Source organism: Bison bison, unplaced genomic scaffold, assembly GCF_000754665.1.
Source record: "Bison bison bison isolate TAMUID 2011002044 unplaced genomic scaffold, Bison_UMD1.0 scf7180017864203, whole genome shotgun sequence".
Lineage (NCBI taxonomy): Eukaryota > Metazoa > Chordata > Mammalia > Artiodactyla > Bovidae > Bison > Bison bison.
The window spans coordinates 5,939,840-5,958,528 of record NW_011494775.1 but is presented as its reverse complement, the minus strand read 5'-3'; the positions used below and the strand labels follow the sequence as shown (position 1 = coordinate 5,958,528).

The 18,689-nt window shown below is 37.2% G+C and overlaps 1 protein-coding gene across 3 annotated transcripts in view; it reads right to left on the bottom strand.

Moving 5' to 3' along the window:
• The window catches only part of AFF4 (AF4/FMR2 family, member 4), an 85,138-nt gene that overhangs the window by 35,741 nt on the left and 30,708 nt on the right, over positions 1–18,689 (bottom strand). For 2 of the 3 annotated variants that reach the window (XM_010844528.1, XM_010844527.1), the window contains 3 exons: positions 16,061–16,855; positions 14,453–14,497; positions 10,096–10,182 (listed from right to left, as the gene is read on the bottom strand). In XM_010844528.1, the coding sequence (XP_010842830.1) occupies positions 10,096–10,182; positions 14,453–14,497; positions 16,061–16,855 (927 nt within the window). The remainder of the gene's footprint in view (positions 1–10,095; positions 10,183–14,452; positions 14,498–16,060; positions 16,856–18,689) is intronic. The other variant, XM_010844529.1, reaches the window with a different exon arrangement.

Below are 18,689 nucleotides of genomic sequence, written 5' to 3'. Positions count from 1 at the left end.
TGCCACACAGGTGGCCTAAAAAAACACAAAACCTATAAAATAAATAAGCAAATATGACTGGATTCTGTCTAGACCATCTACTTATATGCAACCCCCTCTCCTCTACATCTGTACTGCAAAGACGTAGGTTCTCACCTTTCTTCATTTACAATGGTCATCTAATGGATCTTCCTGCAGCCTCTAGTTGACCTTTCTAAAGTCCAAGTCTTAGTATATATCATTAATACTCCCTTATTTTTCACAGAGCGTACAATGGCTCTTCCTTTTTCCTAAAGCTGAAACCCAAACTCCTTGATACACATTCACTCACATATCTAAGTACTGGAAAAACACAATAAGCAAAAACTGACATGGCCTTTGTCTTCATGGAACTTAATGAGTATTTTTGCAACTACTCATGCAAATCAAGATAAAATAGCAACTGTGTTAAGTACAACAAAGGGCAAATGCTTGCACAGTATTATAAAGTAATATAAAAATAACAATTATATTATTATTATGTGTGTGTGCATGCATGTGTACATGAGAAACAAACATACAGATACACATACACACATACACCCCTGACCAAGAAAATGAGCAAAGGCTTTCCTGAGTAGGTACTGCTCAGGAGGAAATTTGAAGGATATGTAGGAAGTAGACTGGGAAAGAATGAGAAACATAAGTGTTCAGGGTAGACAGAAAAGCATGTGTAAAGGCAAGAAAAAATAAGAGCATATCTAGTATAAAGAACTTCTAGGCAGCCCATGAGAGGAAAAGGTATAGAAGGAAGAGGGTTAAGAAATTAAACTCAGGACCAGAGAGGCTAAATCACATAGCTGATTTTTATAACCATATTAAAGATTTGTGTGTGTGTGTGTGTGTGTGTGTGTGCAGTTTACTACGCTGAAGAATTATCCAAGTACATCTGCATACTGTGATGATTACTTTGGCTATTCAGTAGAGAACAGCTTTGAGAAATCTAGAGTGGAAGTAGATATTTTTGTCAGGAGATAACTTCAGTGGTGCAAATATGAGATGACCACAGCTTAAAGATACTGGTCTCCAAGCTTTTTTGATCATGTACTCCCCACCACTAAGACATTTTTGCATTTGTATCTCCCAAATATGTGTGTGCTCAGTTGCTCCTGACTTTTGTGGCCCATCAAGCTTCTCTGTCCATGGAATTTTCTAGGCAAGAATATTGAAATGGGTTGCCATTTGCATTATTAACTAGTATATATTATGCAAGACCAAAATATTAAAAATTTAAAGGGCTCGGATAAAATAATAGAGTTAATTTAAAAATTGTATTTATCAATGGCAACAATGCTTTCCTTACATACACACAAAAGTACAGTCTGACACTAAAACTGGTTTGATAATTGTTCCACTGGGTATCACAAAGATACAGCTAGACAAATGGAAGAGATGCTATACTGACTAAATCATGATACCAAAATTTCAATCTTGCAGATTAATATGCAAAAGTTTCTGTTGAAATTTAGCTAATAAATTTCCAATGGTCACTGACACGAAACAATTTCTCAAGAAAATAAAAGGTTATGGTTTAGTATTTTTAGGAAATGGGTTCAAAACTCACTGAAGTTAGAAAATTCCATTTCCAAGTCTTTAAAGCTTGCACATATGACAATCATCACAGTTTTTAACAACAATAAAAAATACAGGATTTCCCTGGTGGTTCAGTGGTTAAGAATCCACCTGCCAATGCAGGTGGCCCAGGTTTGATCCTTTGTCCAGGAAGATTTCACATGCAACGTAAGCCCCTATACCCTAGAGTCTGTGCTCCGCAAAAAGAGAAGCCACAGCAATATAATGAGAAATCCATGCACCACAACTAGAGAAAGTCTGTGTGCAGCAACAAAGACCTAGAGCAGCCATAAATAAATAACAATGGAAATACATAGTGATGACATTATTTTTAAAACACTGCCTTCCTAACTTGAGGCAGTTACTTTTTCATTCATTGTTAGGACATCACTTTTATTCTAAGAAGAGGGTTTAATTTATTATTTTATTTTATTTTTTTTGGGTTTAATTTATTATTATCATTTTAAATATGCTATGAAAAGATCTGATCTATTTGGGACTTACATGTGAAAGAGAGGGAGGGGAAAGGGAAAAAGGAAGGATGGAGGGAAGGAGAAGAGGGAGGGAGGGACAGAAAGGAAGGGAAAGTGAAAGTGAAGTCATTCAGTCGTGTCCGACTCTTTGCAACCCCATGGACTGTAGCCCACCAGACTCCTCCATCCACGGAATTTTCTAGGCAAGAGTACTGGAATGGGTTGCCATTTCCTTCTCCAGGGGATCTTCCTGACCCAGGGACTAAACCTGGGTCATTGCAGGTAGATGCTTTACCGTCTGAGCCACCAGGGATGTATCTAAATCACTTTTAAGTGCACCAACTCTTACTGTCATTAAACAAATAATCAGTGACCTTCTGGGTTAATATAAAAAGTATTTGGGAGTGCCACATCGGTTCTCCATGAAGGAAGGGGGAGGAGAAATTATCTATACGTTAAGACTTAACTTTTCTCTGTTATATCTTTCTTTGAGTGGTACACACACAAAAATAGCTTTTCAAGTATTTTATAACTGAAGTTACCAGGAGCCTGGTAGCTCAGATGGTAAAGAATATGCTTGCAATGCAGAAGACCCAGGTTTGATCCCTGGGTCGGGAAGATTCCCCGGAGGAGGAAACGGCAACTCACTACAGTATTCTTGCCTGCAGAATTCCATGGACAGAGGAGCCTGCAATCCATGGGGTCTCAAAGAGTCAGACACCACTAAGGGACTAACACACACACACCTAACTGAAAAGAGAGGCAAACAATATCTTAAATTGATACTAGTACTAGAAGCACCTACACTTTCATTCATCTATATAGAGCTAACTTTGTACACTGCATGATTTATTCTAATACTTGATTCTTAAATCTTTAGTTTTGCTTTCTAAGTCTGTTCAATAGTGTTTCCTGACAAAGGAATGCGTTTTAGTCTGTTTTCTCTGTGCTCTCTTTGTACTGGATTTCAGTCATTTTCTTTGCAATAAAAAGACCAAGTTTTTAAACAAAGGGACAACACTGGGAGAAACAACAGAAGAAGTTTTTAATAAAATTTTATTAGACTTATGTTAAAGGTTGTACTGCTGCTGCTGCTATTAAGTCGCTTCAGTCATGTCCGACTCTGTGCGACCCCATAGACGGCAGCCCACCAGGCTCCCCCGTCCCTGGGATTCTCCAGGCAAGAACACTGGAGTGGGTTGCCATTTCCTTCTCCAATGCATGAAAGTGAAAAGTGAAAGTGAAGTCACTCAGTTGTGTCCTACTCTTCGCGACCCCATGGACTGCAGCCTACCAGGCTCCTCCATCCATGGGATTTTCCAGGCAAGAGTACTGGAGTGGGGTGCCATCGCCTTCTCCAAAGGGTTGTACTGAATACCACATAATTCAAAATGTCACTAACAAATTATGATGCTTTCATCATTTTATCAGTTACTATCTCAAGGTATATGCTATATACACCAAAAGCAAGATAAATGATAAAAATGCATGTCAAATTACTGCTGATAATCTGGATTTTTTCTTATTTTTTCTGCTTATGGCATCTTTGTTTCTACTATGCAGTGGCAGATAAAGAGCTCATATATGGAGAAGGACAATCTCAACTTTGCCATTTACTTGTTTGGTCAGAAAAGGATTTGTGTGTTATTTTCTTTTGATAGTTTCACTGCAGATATGTCTTTTAAGCCATTTGTGCATTGGTGAAGATTAGCTGAATTAAAATCAGTTAACACAATCCATATAATCTTAACAAAGCACACTTAAAACTGTAATATGCCACAGCTAGGAAGAACAAATGAACAAGAATAACTATCAACTTTTCCATATTGAAAAGACCTAAACTTCTCTTTGGATACCTCACATACCAAACATAAAATGTGATCATAAAATGTGAGGGTCTGATTCCTGTTCAGGGAACTTAAGATCCAGCATGTCCCGTGGTGGGGCCAAAAAAAAAGCAAAACCCTATAAAAGCAACCTAGCCAAAGCAACAATGAGTAAGTAGCTAACTGAGCTGTTTCAGAAAAATAAAAAATCTAAACACAGTTCAGTTCAGTTTGGTCGTGTCCAACTCTTTGTGACCCCATGGACTGTGTAGCAGGCCAGGTTTCCCTGTCCATCACCAACACCTGAAGCTTGATCAAACTGTCCATCAAGTCGGTGATGCCATCCAACCATCTCATCCTCTGTCATCCCCTTCTCCCCCTGGCTTCAATCCTTCCCATATCAGGGTCTTTTCTAATGAGTCTGTTTTTTTCATGAGGTGGCTGAAGTACTGGTGCTTCAGCATCAGTCTTTCCAATGAATATTCACGACTGATTTCCTTTAGGATGGACTGGTTGGATATCCCTACAGTCCATGGGAATCTCAAGAGTCTTCTCCAATACCACAGTTGAAAAGCATCAGTTCTTCAGTGCTCAGCTTTCTTTATGGCCCAACTCTTTGACCCATACATGACTACTGGAAAACCACAGCTTTGACTAGGTGGGCCTTTGTTGGTAAAATAATGTCTCTGCTTTTTAATATGCTGTCTAGGTTGGTCATAGCTTTTCTTCCAAGGAGCAAGCGTCTTTCAATTTCATGGCTGTAGTCACCATCTGCAGTGATTTTGGAACCCAAGAAAATAAAGTCTCTCACCGTTCCCATTGTTTTCATTGTTTACTCAGGTAAACAGAGTTACCTGAGTATATATTAATATATCTAAATTCAGTCAATAAACATTTACCGAATAGCTATTATGTGCCAGAAATTATTCTACTGGTACCATCTAAATGGCTCAGTGGTATATCTACAGCACCAAGAACACTGCCAGGGATTGTTCAAAACATACAGTTGAATATGAGTAAAGGTAGTCAAAAGCTTTAGTTCACTTCAAACTATTACTGGAAAATCTACCAACTTATCCCTAAGCACACTCATTCACTCTGCTTTCCCTCCTGTGAAAAAGAATGACATAATTGTGCTCTGTGTGTGCATGCTCAGGCACTTCAGTTGTGTCCAACTCTTTGTGACCATATGGACACTATATAGCCCACCAGGCTCCTCTGTCCATGGGATGTTCCAGGCAAGAATACTGGAGTTGGTCGCCATGCTGTCCTCCAGGGCATCGTCCTGACTCAGGGACCTCCTGAATTGCAGGTGGATTTTTTCCCTTCTGAGCCAGCTGGGAAGTTCTAATTGCGCTCCAAGGCAAACATTCTCTATGCTATGCTATGTTATGCTAAGTCACTGCAGTCGTGTCCGACTCTGTGTGACCCCATAGATGGCAGCTACCAGGCTCCCCCTGGGATTCTCCAGGCAAGAACACTGGAGTGGGTTGCTATTTCCTTCTCCAATGCATGAAAGTGAAAAGTGAAAGCGAAGTCGCTCAGTCATGTCCGACTCTTTGTGACCCCATGGACTGCAGCCTACCAGGCTCCTCCGTCCATGGGATTTTCTAGGCAAGAGTACTGGAGTCGGGTGCCACTGCCTTCTCTTGGGCACAAATTTCAATTCCTCTTGTGAAGATTTCCTAAAATTACCTTCTTTCTTTCCCACTTATCGCTTGCTTTTCCTATTTTTAACAAAATCACTTTCATCAGCATATAAATATGATAAAATGCCCTCATCTTATAAAAAGTACTCCCCAGGCAATATCATCATACCTTTTTTTGGCACCACCACATTTCTCTGCTCCCTTCTACACAAAATAAAATCTCCGTTTATATAATCACTGCCTTTAATACCTTTTAGCCCACTGCAACCTTCTCTTGCCCTCATCTTTGTAACTAAAAGTGTCACCAATAAAGAATACATTCTCAAAATTTCCCTGGTGGTCCAGAGGTTCAGAATCCCCCTTGCAAAGCAGTGGACATGGGTTCGATCCCTGGTCAGGGAACTAAGATCCCTCATGCTGCATGGCAACTAAGCCAACTGAGCCCATGTGCTGCAACTACTAGTCCCCCACTCCCACCACAATTAAGAGAGTCCAAGCACTGCATGTTGAAACAAAGGTCCCATGTGCCACAACTAAGACCAGATGCAGTCAAATGAATAAAAATTTAAAAAAGAATACTCTGTCAAATACTATATGATATCACTTACATGTAAATGCTAAAGCATGACACAAATGAACTTATCTGTGAAACAGGAACCAAATCACAAACATAAAGAACAGCATTGTGGTTGCCAAGGGGGAGGGGGCAGGAGAGGGATGGACTGGGAGTTTGGGATTAGCAGATACAAACTATTATAAACAGAATGGATAAACAACAAGGTCCTACTGTATAGCATAGGGAACTATATTCAATATCACATGATAAACCATATGGAAAAGAATATGAAGATGAATGTATATAAAACTGAATCACTTTGAACTGTAGCCCATCAGACTCCTCTGTCCATGAAATTTCCTAGGCAAGAATACCAGAGTAGGTTGCCATTTCCCCCCTGGAAAATCCTCAGATACTTGAAAATAAAACTACATGCTTCTAAATAACCCATGGCTCTAAGAAGAAGTCACAGAAGAAATTAGGGAAATATTTTGCACTGAATGATAATAAAAACACAATATATCACAATTTGTGAGATACATTTTAAAAAAGGGCTTAGAGGGAAACTGATAGTTTTAAACACTTAAAACAAGAAATGTTTATAATCTATGATCTAAGCTTCCAAATTCATAAATCAGAAGAAAAGCAAATAAAACCCAAAATAGGCAGAAAGAAGAAAATAATCACAATAAAAGCAAAAATCAAAGAAATAGAAAACTGAAACAGCTAAAGGATGGTTCTTGGAACCGACAATATAACTGATAAATGACTAGCTAGACAGATCAAGGAAAACAAAAAGAGAAACTACAAATAGTCAGTAGCAGGGGAAAGAGAACTTTATTATAGATCTTACAGACATTATAGAATAAGTATAGCTTATTAATGACACTGGGCCAATAAATCTGACTGAAAAGAAAAAAATTACCAAAACTGACATAAGAAATAGAAAATTTGAATAGCTTTATATTTAATAAAGAAATAATAAATTTAATTTGTAATTTTAAATCTTCCAGTCGAGAATACTAGGGGTACAGTTAGCTTCACTGCTGAGTTATATTAAACACACAAGGAAGAATTAATGTTAATATTTCACAAACTATTTCAGAAAATAAAGATGAAGGGAACATTTCCTTGCTCCTTTTAAGAAGGACAGCACTATCCTGATATCAGACCAAAGACATTATTAGAAAAAAAGAAAAAAGAAACCTATCAACTCTGGCATCACTACACCCCCGCCCCCCCAAGGCAAAGGTGAAAAATCTGAACTAATATTTCAAAAAGAAGAATGGCCAATAAGCTCATAAAGAGGTTCAGTGTCATTAGACATCAGGGAAATACAAATTAAAACCAGTATGAGATACTGCTGCTGCTAAGTCACTTCAGTCGTGTCCGACTCTGTGTGACCCCATAGACGGCAGCCCACCAGGCTCCCCCAATCCTGGTATTCTCCAGGCAAGAACACTGGAGTGGGTTGCCATTTCCTTCTCCAAATGAGATACTGCTAATGCCCAATAAAATGGTAGAAACTAAAAAGAATGACAATACCAAATGTAAGATGTTAAACAAATGAAATCAGTCCTGAATACTCATTGGAAGGACTGATGCTGAAGCTGAAACTCCCAACACTTTGGCTACCTGATACAAAGAACTGACTCACTAGAAAAGACTCTGATGATGGGAAAGATTGAAGGTGGGAGGAGAAGGGGATGACAGAGGATGAGATGGTTGGATGGCATCACTGACTCAATGGACATGAGTTTCAGTAAGCTCTGGGAGTTGGGGATGGACAGGGAAGCCTGGTGTGCTGCAGTCCATGGGGTTGCAAAGAGTCAGACATGACTGAGCGACTGAACTGAACTGAAAACAAATGAAACTATTATACACGACCAGGAAATGGGAGTGGATAAGGTAGGAGTGTGGTACAACCAATTTAGCACGCACTTGATACACAATCCAGAAATTCTACTTTTTTCTGTATGACTCAGTATACCCGTAAGAAAAGACAATACAAGTTCACACAAAGAATTGTTAGTCAATGTTTATAAATACTCAATTCTTAATAGGTCAAATCTAGAAACAACTCAATGTTTATCAACAGGTGAATGAATAAATAAATTTTGGTATTTTTATACAATGGAAGTAAAAATAAACTATGAATATAAAGAAAAACATTACTGATACATTCAAGAACATGGAAGAATTCCAAAAGTATATACTGAGCAGAAGAATGCAAATATATATGCCAAAAATATATATACATTGTATGGATTACATTTATATGAAATTCAAGAGAAAGCAAAACTTACCTATAGTGACATAGAACAGATAGCAATTGTGCGGGGCCAGTGGTGGGGTGAGGTGGACTGGAAAGGAACTTGAGGGAACTTTGTGGGTTGAAGGAAATGTTCTAATTCTTAATTAACATGGTGCTTATAAAGGTGCATATGTCTATCAAAACTCAGGCTGTATATTATATGTGCATTTTTTATGTGTAAACATAGCTGACTTAAAAAGTAAAAGAGTGGTATGACACACATACATGCAGAGAGTTTTCTCTCTACCTCGTATCACTCACAAAAATAAATGGAGCTAAATATAAACAAAGGAAATAAAACTACAATCACATTAAAAGAAAAATGAGAAGTTATGATCCTGGAGATGGAAAAACCTTCTTTAACAAGACATTAAAGAGTAAAAGCTTTATACAAGAGAAAGATAAATTTATTCATCAAACAAAATCTTTTAGACCATAAAACTTAAATGGGCACTAAGTGGGAGAAACATTTGCAGTATGTGGAACAAATTATTCAAATCTAGAATTCAAACAAAACAACATGAAACAAAAACAGAAATTTTCTTAAAACTCATTAGGCAAAAGGTATAGCCCCAAGGGCAGAAGAAATAGGCCAATTAATCCACATAGACATTAAATGGATGACAAATCTGTAAAGATGATGAACCTCCCCAGCAATCTAGGAAATAGAATACTATTTCCTACTCAAAAGATTGGTGCTTAAAATAATAAATAGCAGTGTGCATGTAAGGAATAAAAGGAAATACAAGTGCAGGTATTGACTAGCACAATTACCACAGAGGGAATTTGAGAGTATATACTAACTATATACTCTCAATATTCAACAATCTTATTTCTTGCTTTTTACACAAAAGAAACTCATATGCACACAAGAAGGCATGAATAAAAGTTATCCACTATAGCAATGTTTATAGAAATGAAAACTTGGCAACAAGATAAATATCAAAGGGAAATGGCTAAATAAATTTAAATTAAGATATAAAATGGATGCAATTAAAAGAACTGAATACCTCTATATGTAATATATTATATATAATAATATGAGAAAGTATCTAAGATCTATTGCTGACTGATTAAAAATACAGAATAATATATCTATACAGAAATTAAATGAGAAAATGTTTATATGTAATGATTCCATTATATGTACATATAAATGCATTTGAAAAGACTCGTAAACGTATGCATGAAGTAGCTCTGGTAAGATGGAGGAGGCAGAATATGGAGAAGGCTATTATTAGGGGTCCTTCTTACATTATTGTCATAAGTATAAATTAATGTTTAAAAAAACAAATCTGTTGATTTTAGATGAGCCTGGAATTATTGTCTGAAGAACCATTACCACAGACTGTAAGTACGGTTGTTGCATCCTCTGGAAACCCTCACCATCTGTGAGGCCAAGAATATCACAATAGTTCACAATAAACAGTGATGACCTCTAGGTCTCTATCACAAGTTGCCTTCAAAGATTTTCCAAGTTTCTCTCAATCTAAGTCAATCTCAATTCTAAGGTCTAGTTTTATTTTCTTCATAGTAATTATCACTATCTGAAGTTACCTATTCATTCACTTATTTGTTATCTATCTCCCACTAAAATGGGAATGGCAAGATAATTCTGAATTCACATGATTTTAGTCAAGCCATTTAGAGTTTTCTTACAGTATAAAGACACATTTTATTTACTTACCTTAGTTGGAAAAGGAAATTTGGAAGGTTCTGTTTTGCATGGTGTATGAATAGCCGTTAGAGGGGGAGGCCATGAATGCGTCATCTCCTGAAATGTAATTATTACAGTTTGTTTTCAAGCAGGTCAAGGATAAAAATTACACAGCTAAAAACCAGATCTGTATTATAAATGCTGGTTTTGTGACTGCTCCTCCGAAGGTGTACATATTTAATTAATAATATTAATTAAGCACAATGTGCGCAAGGCACTATGGGGTAGGTAACAGGAAGACAGTTTACACTCTGACTTCAAAGAGGTTAGAGTTAAGGTGATAAGGCCTGTGAATAGTTATAGAAATCAGCCTGTAACCAAATACAGGGCACATAGTAAAATGCTATTAAGGAAGAGCTTACTATGGGAGTGGGAAAGGGGGATAACAATAAGAAAAGAAGCCAGCTTTTACTGTGTACCTTTAATGGGCCAGATACTGTGCTATTTTACCTCTGTTACTCAGCTAGTCGTCATAATGACATTATGAGGTAGATGCCATTATTATCCTGACTCTATGTAGGATAAAACTGAAGCACAGAGATAAAGCTATTTACTCAAAGTCATATGCTTAGTTAGTAAAGGACACAGAATTTGATCCTGGGTAGTCTCTCTACAGAGTCCATTCACTGATCCGAAATTTTGGTCAAGTGGAGAAAATCAGAAGAAAGGTATCAAATGCACACATAGAGGAAGACACACAAGTAAGACAACATGTCTGATTTCATTCAATGCCTTCTGTCTAATCATATGCCAAATATGTCCAAGCGGAAGTTTGGATACAATCACAATGTATATGTTAGAGATGCAGGAAACAGAGAGGTATCAGACCCAGAATAAGGAAGAAGTATTTTATCTCTGGCATGTAGTTCAAAGCCAGCCATCAAGTAGATTGAGAAAATACAATGAATTAAAGGTGGTATGACCTTTAGGAATTTATCCTATAGCTATACCCACACAGTTATGTAAAGATACATGTTTAAGGGATTCACTTTAAAAAAATGAAAACAACCTAAACATCAACAACACAGGATTAATTAAATTACCAGACACTCATACAATGGAACACCAAGCAAACAGAAAAATGAGAAAGTTACCTTCTGAAATGACCACTGTTAAATGCCAAATACAAATCAGTGTATGTCCTCATAAATGTTTATTTATGGAAAAATCTCTCAGAGATAGTTAACCTTTGGACAACAGAACGACTGAAGGAAGAAGAGAAAAGAACACTTGATACAGCTTCTACCACTTGAATCTCTTGAAATAGTCACCTGCACTCAGCTTGCTCTTTATCCTCTTACAATGCTTTATGTTTTTAATAGTATTTCACTTTCTGAAGTAATTGTATATAGTTGATTATTTCCTACATTGTGCTTGAAAATGCCAGCTCAAAGGGTGCAACACTAACACTATTATCACCACAATATCCCTGGTGCTTGACACACAGTAGGTCCACAGTAAGTTCTGAATTAATAAATCATTTCTTACAATAAATATATTACTTTTAGACTAAAAAACCCTTTTTATTTCCTTTAAGTTTATGATGAGGTTCCCAGAAAAAATATGACTACAATTATGAAGAAAACACAAAGGCAATGTGAACCTGCGCTTCCTTCTATGCTGCACATAGGGAGGGAAAAGAAACAGAAACTTACATGCCCCAGGCTTTCATTGTTGGCATTTTACACCTTAAACACCAAAATCCCCTCAATAAAAAATCTATTTAACTCCCTACTGTCAAATGACTGAGCATCTATTACACCCAAGGCCATGTGCCAAGTCATATATATATACATAAAATATATAATAAATGGCTTCCCTCGTGGCTCAGCTGGTAAAGAATCTGCCTGCAGTGCAGGAGACCTGGGTTTGATCCCTGGGTTGGGAAGACCCCCTGGAGAAGGGAAAGGCTACCCACTCCAGTATTCTGGCCTGGAGAATTCCATGGACTATATAGTCCATGGGGTTGCAAAGAGTCGGACATGACTGAGCGACTTTCACTCAATATAATAAATGGTCGGTAGTATCACAGAAATAATTAAATACAAGAAAATCTTAAGATTTCTTTCAGGTATTAACGTGCCATACATTTCTGAGGATTTAAGAGTAAAGATACATGCTCCCTTAGACTTTTTATGTACATGGCAACTGAAAAATGAAAGCAATGAGTCATCATTGTGGTCTGATGACCTGATTCGGGGGGAAGAGGATTTCAGTGGGATTCTAAGAAAAAAACAGAATCTGTATATAACTGAAGAGGAAGGAGAAACACATTCCATGAAAGTTTACAGAGATGAAAGAATACGAAAGGCTATGGCTTAGGGAAATCAGTTTGGGAAAAGTGGTCAATCTGTAGTGCGAGAGGCTGAAACTGGCCTGTACACAGACTAACATTTAAAATGTTAAATTTGCACCCTATTCTTTTTAGGGGCCTTAGAGAGCCTGAAAACTTCTTAGAAGGAAATTATGAAGACAAAGGATTAAAGCAAAGAATATGACAGCAATACAGAAGACAGATGAGCAGGGAGACTCCAGACAGAAAGTCAGAGTGAGGACTGTATATTACAATTACTAAAGCTCAAAGTGGCAGAAATGGAAACAAAGGAACAAACATTTTCAAGAAATTTTCAAAGTCTTGCATGTAGTTTTGTGGTTAAAAAAAACATGAGAGAAAAAAGTGAAAGATAATTGGGATTCTACAATTAGCCAGGAAGAACAATGATACTACTAATAGAAGTTAAGTCTGATAAATATGGCTTCAGACATATCTGAAGAGGCAGGGAGAAACCCAAACAGAGACCCACCTAAGAAGCAATCAAGAGACAAAACCCAAAACCCAAAGGAGGCCAAGACAGGAGAGAAAGACTGAATAGCTGTCTTAACAGCTGAAGTCCAAAGGATGGAGGAAATTTTCATCAAAGAAAAAGAAGAGAGGAGCACTGGCTTAAAAAATGAACTCAAGTTTAAGAGATAAGAGAGGACACAAGCTTTCCCAAAGGGCAACTTTGGAATGTTGAGAATGCCAGACAAGAAAAGGTGTGTAGAAAATAAAAACAACGTAACAGTCAAGGAAGAAAAAAATGGTGTTTCCAGAAGGAAAAAATAAAAATTCTTTAAAACAGCAGCAACAGTAGAGAACTCAAATGAAGCCTCTAATGGCATGGGAGGTAATGACCTTGGAGAAACAAGTTCAGGAGAACGGCGGAGGTAAAAGAGATTTTAGTAGGCTAAAGGAAGGACAGGGAAGCCTGGTGTGCTGCAGTCCATGGGGTCTCAAAGAGTAGAACACAACTTAGTGGCTGAAAAACAACAAAAGAAAAGAAGGAGAAAAATAAGTGGCAGCAGCCAATGCAAGCAGTCTTTCAAAAATATACACAGTGAAGGGGACTTCCCTGGTGGTGCAGTGGATAAGAGTCTGCCTGCCAAAATGCAGGGGACATAGGTTTAATTCTGATCTGAGAAGGTCCCAGATACCTCGCAGCAACTAAGCCCAACTACTGAGCCTACACTCTAGAGCTGCAACTACTGAAGCCCACGCGCCCTAGAACCTGTGCTCTGCAACAAGAGAAGCCCATGCACCAAACCAGAGAGTAGCGTCCACTCGCCACAACTACAGAAAGCCTGTGCAAAGCAACAAAGACCCAGCGCTGTCAAAAATAAATAAAAATTTTTAAAAATACATACAGTGAAATACAAGTACAGACACAAAAATTCAGGTGTACACAAAAAGTACAATTAATATGTGACTGATGGTTTTTGTCTATTGAGGCAAAAACAGGTTCTTTTTCTAACAGACAACATTTTCTTTTCCCAACAGAAGAATGTACTCTTTAGTCATGTGTCAAGTTTAAATATATTCCATTAAACACTCAAAATGTATAGTATTCAGAGAAGACTTTTTACGTATATCTGACCAGTATATACAGATGAACTACAAAGCAAGCTATTTTCAACACAATGGTTTGATAACTACTGAGATTTTTAAGCATTTCAAATTATTAACTGATAAACCTAAGAAGGTATAGTTATATTTGGCTTCTTCCTCTTTTCAAAGCAAACTGTTAAGACCAGAATTCGTTTTTCCTTACAAACAAAACCCCCAGCTTTTTGAGGGCAAAGAGTAAACAAACCAAGTAGTTCAGAACTTAAGTATGAATATAAACAGAAAAGAGTCAGTTATTTTTGATGGACACAATCAGGTTATACATGTAATCAGTCTGCTGCAGCTTCAGATACTTTGTGACATACAGGGAGGAGGAGGAGAAGAGGGTAGCAGAGCATCATAATTAAAGAGACAAACTATTTAAAAAAAAAACCAAAAACTTACTTTAAGAATTTCATCCACACAACTCACATCCCCAGAAGCAGATGCCTAAAAAAAGAGGAAAAGAAACACATATTAGGTCTAAAGTCATTTCTTATTAGGTTTTTATCATTTGTTGTATAGATTTAACATTATTAGAAATAAAACTAACATTAAAGATATATTTGGTATCCCACTACTCAAAGCCAGAACACTAATTAGAATCTTTGGACTAATTTCCTTAACTACATAATTTCAAGCACTAAAAAATTTTAATCACTAAACTGTACATAATTGGAAATTAAAAAGAAAGTTTTCCAAGAAATCTTATCTTGCTTATACTTGGGTTAGAAATCAACTTTTAAAATGTAGTTTTTTCAGCTGAACAAGATGTCAAAATTTAAGTCGATTTATATACAAAATATACTATGATACTGAGATCATCATTTCACATAAACTAACAAACAGAGTAAAACCAGTATTATTGAAAGATTAGCTGTCTGGAACACAATGGACATTTTATATAATATTTCTTAAATCATGAAAGTTAAGTTTATTCTGAAGCACAAACAACAATTGAGTTATGGTGAAGTCTAGCTCTAAGGATCACATTATAATGTGTAAAGAAAGAACAAATCACCACTTTACTCTTCTCTTGAGAGGAGTAATTAGATGACAAATGCCAGGAATAATGCATTTCCCAAGGCCACAAGAAAGATTTTTAAATGTCCTCAAAACATCATTTTACCTATCCCCCATCCCTTCCTCCACTGTTTTAAGCTATGAGCTGTAATTTTCAGCTACTGATATGGTTTAAAAATTTTATTGCAAAGACTAGATTAAAGGATAAAATTTCAGCTATTTCACAAAGAATGCTCATTATTCTGAATAGAATGTTTTGGTACATAGTTCTAAATACCTTAAATTTCAACCCACCGCTATCCCTGGAGCAGTCGCCGCAAACCTTTAAGTGTACCCAGAGAAAAGGATCATGGCATCCAAATCATAAACATTACCATCTCCACGCAACCAAAAAAGTCTCAACATTTACCACAATGAACCATGGCCACATCTTATTGATGAGTATTGTAATGAGAAGTAATTTTTTTAAAACAAAAGAAACAAAATGTATTATCCCATAAAATCAAAATGAGGAAACCTAAGGTATTGAGAGATCATGTTTTAGTTCTATAACTTAAAAAAACATTTTTTTAATTTATTTATTTTAATTGGAGGCACCAATACAGTATACTAATGCATATGTATATGGAATTTAGAAAGACGGTAATGATAACCCTGTATGTGAGAGAACAAAAGAGACACAGATGTATAGAACAGTCTTTTGGACTCTGTGGGAGAGGGAGAGGGAGAGGGTGGGATGATTTGGGAGAATGGCATAGTTCTAAAACTGACTTGTCATTTTAATATTTGAAAACAATGAATGACCTTTTTTCTACTGCTCAAGAGAAGTGTCTAAGAGCTCTATGGATTCACTTGGGAGTCAATCACAAGTTTTTCCTTAAACTTTTACATTCCTTACTGTTAAGACAAAGACTTCAAGTTCAATAATAATTTTAGGGTGAATTGCTTCATATAGTTACAATATTAAAAAGCTCTACATGTGTGACTTACATCCAATGGTTGGGAAGGTATTTTCAGCTTGGTGAGATGTGCTTTACTGCTGGGCTTCAGTTCAGTCATGCTGTTGCCATGAGACTGGCTGCTGTAGTGTTCAGAGGACAGCTTTGGTTCCATGGACTCCTGTCCATCCATGGGCCGCACATAGGCAGTGGGTTTCTGTAGCATTGAGCTGGACTTTGACATCAATGAAGGTGGGAAAGACTGATTTGAGTGCTGCCCACTTGAAAAAGGTACACGGGAAGGAGAATCCCAGTTTGCATCAGGGTCCCGAGGTGATTTGGAACGCTGATGTTCTTTGCTATGGTGATCATTCCCATGAGACCTGGAATGACTGGAGCTTAATGAAGAAACAGCCTGGGGTTTTCCAGGGCTGGAAGAGCGTGATTTGGAGTGTTCTGATCCATGCTGGCCTTTTTTTCGGCTACTGCTCCCACCACTGCTGTATGAGTCACGGTCATGTCTCTGGCCACTACTATTAGTGCCACCACTGGCACCTGCACTGGCCCGCTGGCTACTGTGTCCACTCTGTAAGCCCGAGGACCTTTTCTGAGACTGAGAAGTGCTGGGTGCAGGTCCTACTGGAGTCCATTTGCTACTCTGATGAGAGCTCCCATGTCTCTGTTCAAAGAAATTTGGGTTAGATTTTTCATCTGCTGTCGGCGGTACTGTAGGCTTGGGAATTGCAACAAGCTTTGGTATAGATCTGTCTCCTATGAAATCCTTCATTTCATCGTAGTTTCCAAGCATACTCTGAATACGACTTGACAGCTTATCTTCTTTGCTAGTCTAAAAAAAATAAAATAAAATAAAACTATAAAATTAGCATAACTAGAAATAAAAGATGCTTCCAAACTAACTTCACAAACTTTAAATGGAAAGGGACTTTTCCAAAAGGAGGTCTCATCTCATATGTTAAGGTTAAGATCTCAAAGCAAACTCCAAATACATATTTTTTTATGATGAAAAAGAAAATTCACTGTAAGTGAAAAACCTTCATGTTAAAACAATAATATTCTAGAGGACACTGAGAAATATATATACAATAGACTATAGGAGATCTTTTAAAAATCCAAATTTCACTAATAAATATACTGGAACAGTAGTAAAAATATTTTGAAGAGCAGGAAAAGTAATTATGCCTTTATGTAATTAAGTTCCATATCAGCAGATTAGCCAATACTCATACTTTTGGCAGTCAAGGAAAACAACATATTCCTTACATTCAATGTTACAGTTAGAAGCAGAAGTAAAAAGGTGAATGAAACAAGCTATATATACTTAATTATCTTTTTTTAATTAATAATTTCTTCTGTTACTGGAACACATCAAGTTAATAAAAGTCAACAACAAATTAAGCATGGAAAATCCAGTGATAAATTTTTAAATTTTGTCTATTAATCGTGACCATCAAGTCCTCCAACTTTTGAAGTCAAAAGTGTATACTCTTGAGTTTCAAAAATTATTTTTGAATAATAAGATCCAAGATGTCTACAAGCTTTAGGACTCTTTTATATTCATATATATGAAAGAAAAAAGTTGACTGATTACATAAAAAGGAAATCAAGACTGAAAAACAAACAGAAGACCCGGAACCACCAGTATTTATTCTGAGGTTGGTATGAATCAGTAAGGACTTTAGATTATATGAAAATCAGTCTAAGAGGTAAATGTATAGCAATTTATTGACAATATCAAGGTCAGAAATCAAACCCTATTCATTGGATATTTACATACTACACACCATACTACAAAATAAAATGGTAGTATGAGTCAAAGAGGGAGAAGGCAATGGCACCCCACTCCAGTACTCTTGCCTGGAAAATCCCATGGACAGAGGAGCCTGGTAGGCTGCAGTCCATGGGGTCACGAAGAGTAGGACACGACTGAGCAACTTCACTTTCCCTTTACACTTTCATGCACTGGAGAAGGAAATGGAGACCCACTCCAGTGTTCTTGCCTGGAGAATCCCAGGGACGGGGGAGCCTGGTGGGCTGCCGTCTATGAGGTCACACAGAGTCGGACACAACTGAAGCGACTTAGCGGTAGCAGCATGAGTCAAAGATTCTGGACCAAACTCCAGTTCTTTTCAAAATGTCTTTAATTCCAAAGTATTGTGTTATAAATGAGGTCAGTCTAACTGCCCTTCATTGGACAAATCTTAAAAAGCTCTGAATAAATGGCTACTTATAGATCTCACAAACGGTTTCTACAAACACCAAATGTTGTAAGAGTAAACCCAGGATATGCTGTTAATTTGTGTTTCATGAGAAAAAAATCTAACACACTTTCAACATCATACTATGAAGCCAACAATGATCACTGGTGCTGTAATACATACTATTATAGCTATTCCACACAATATAAGCCTTTAAATTATAGTAATACTTCCAATGAAAGTGTTAGAAAGTATGAATGTGTTAGTCACTCAATTGTGTCCAACTCTTTGTAACTCCATGGACTGTAGACCGTCAAACTCCTCTGTCCATGGAATTTTCCTGGAGTGGGTACTGGAGTGGGTAGCCATTCCCTTCTCCAGGGGATCTTCCTGACCCAGGGATCAAACCTGCATCTGCTGCACTGCAGGCAGGTTCTTTACCACTAAGCCATCAGGAAGGAGAAG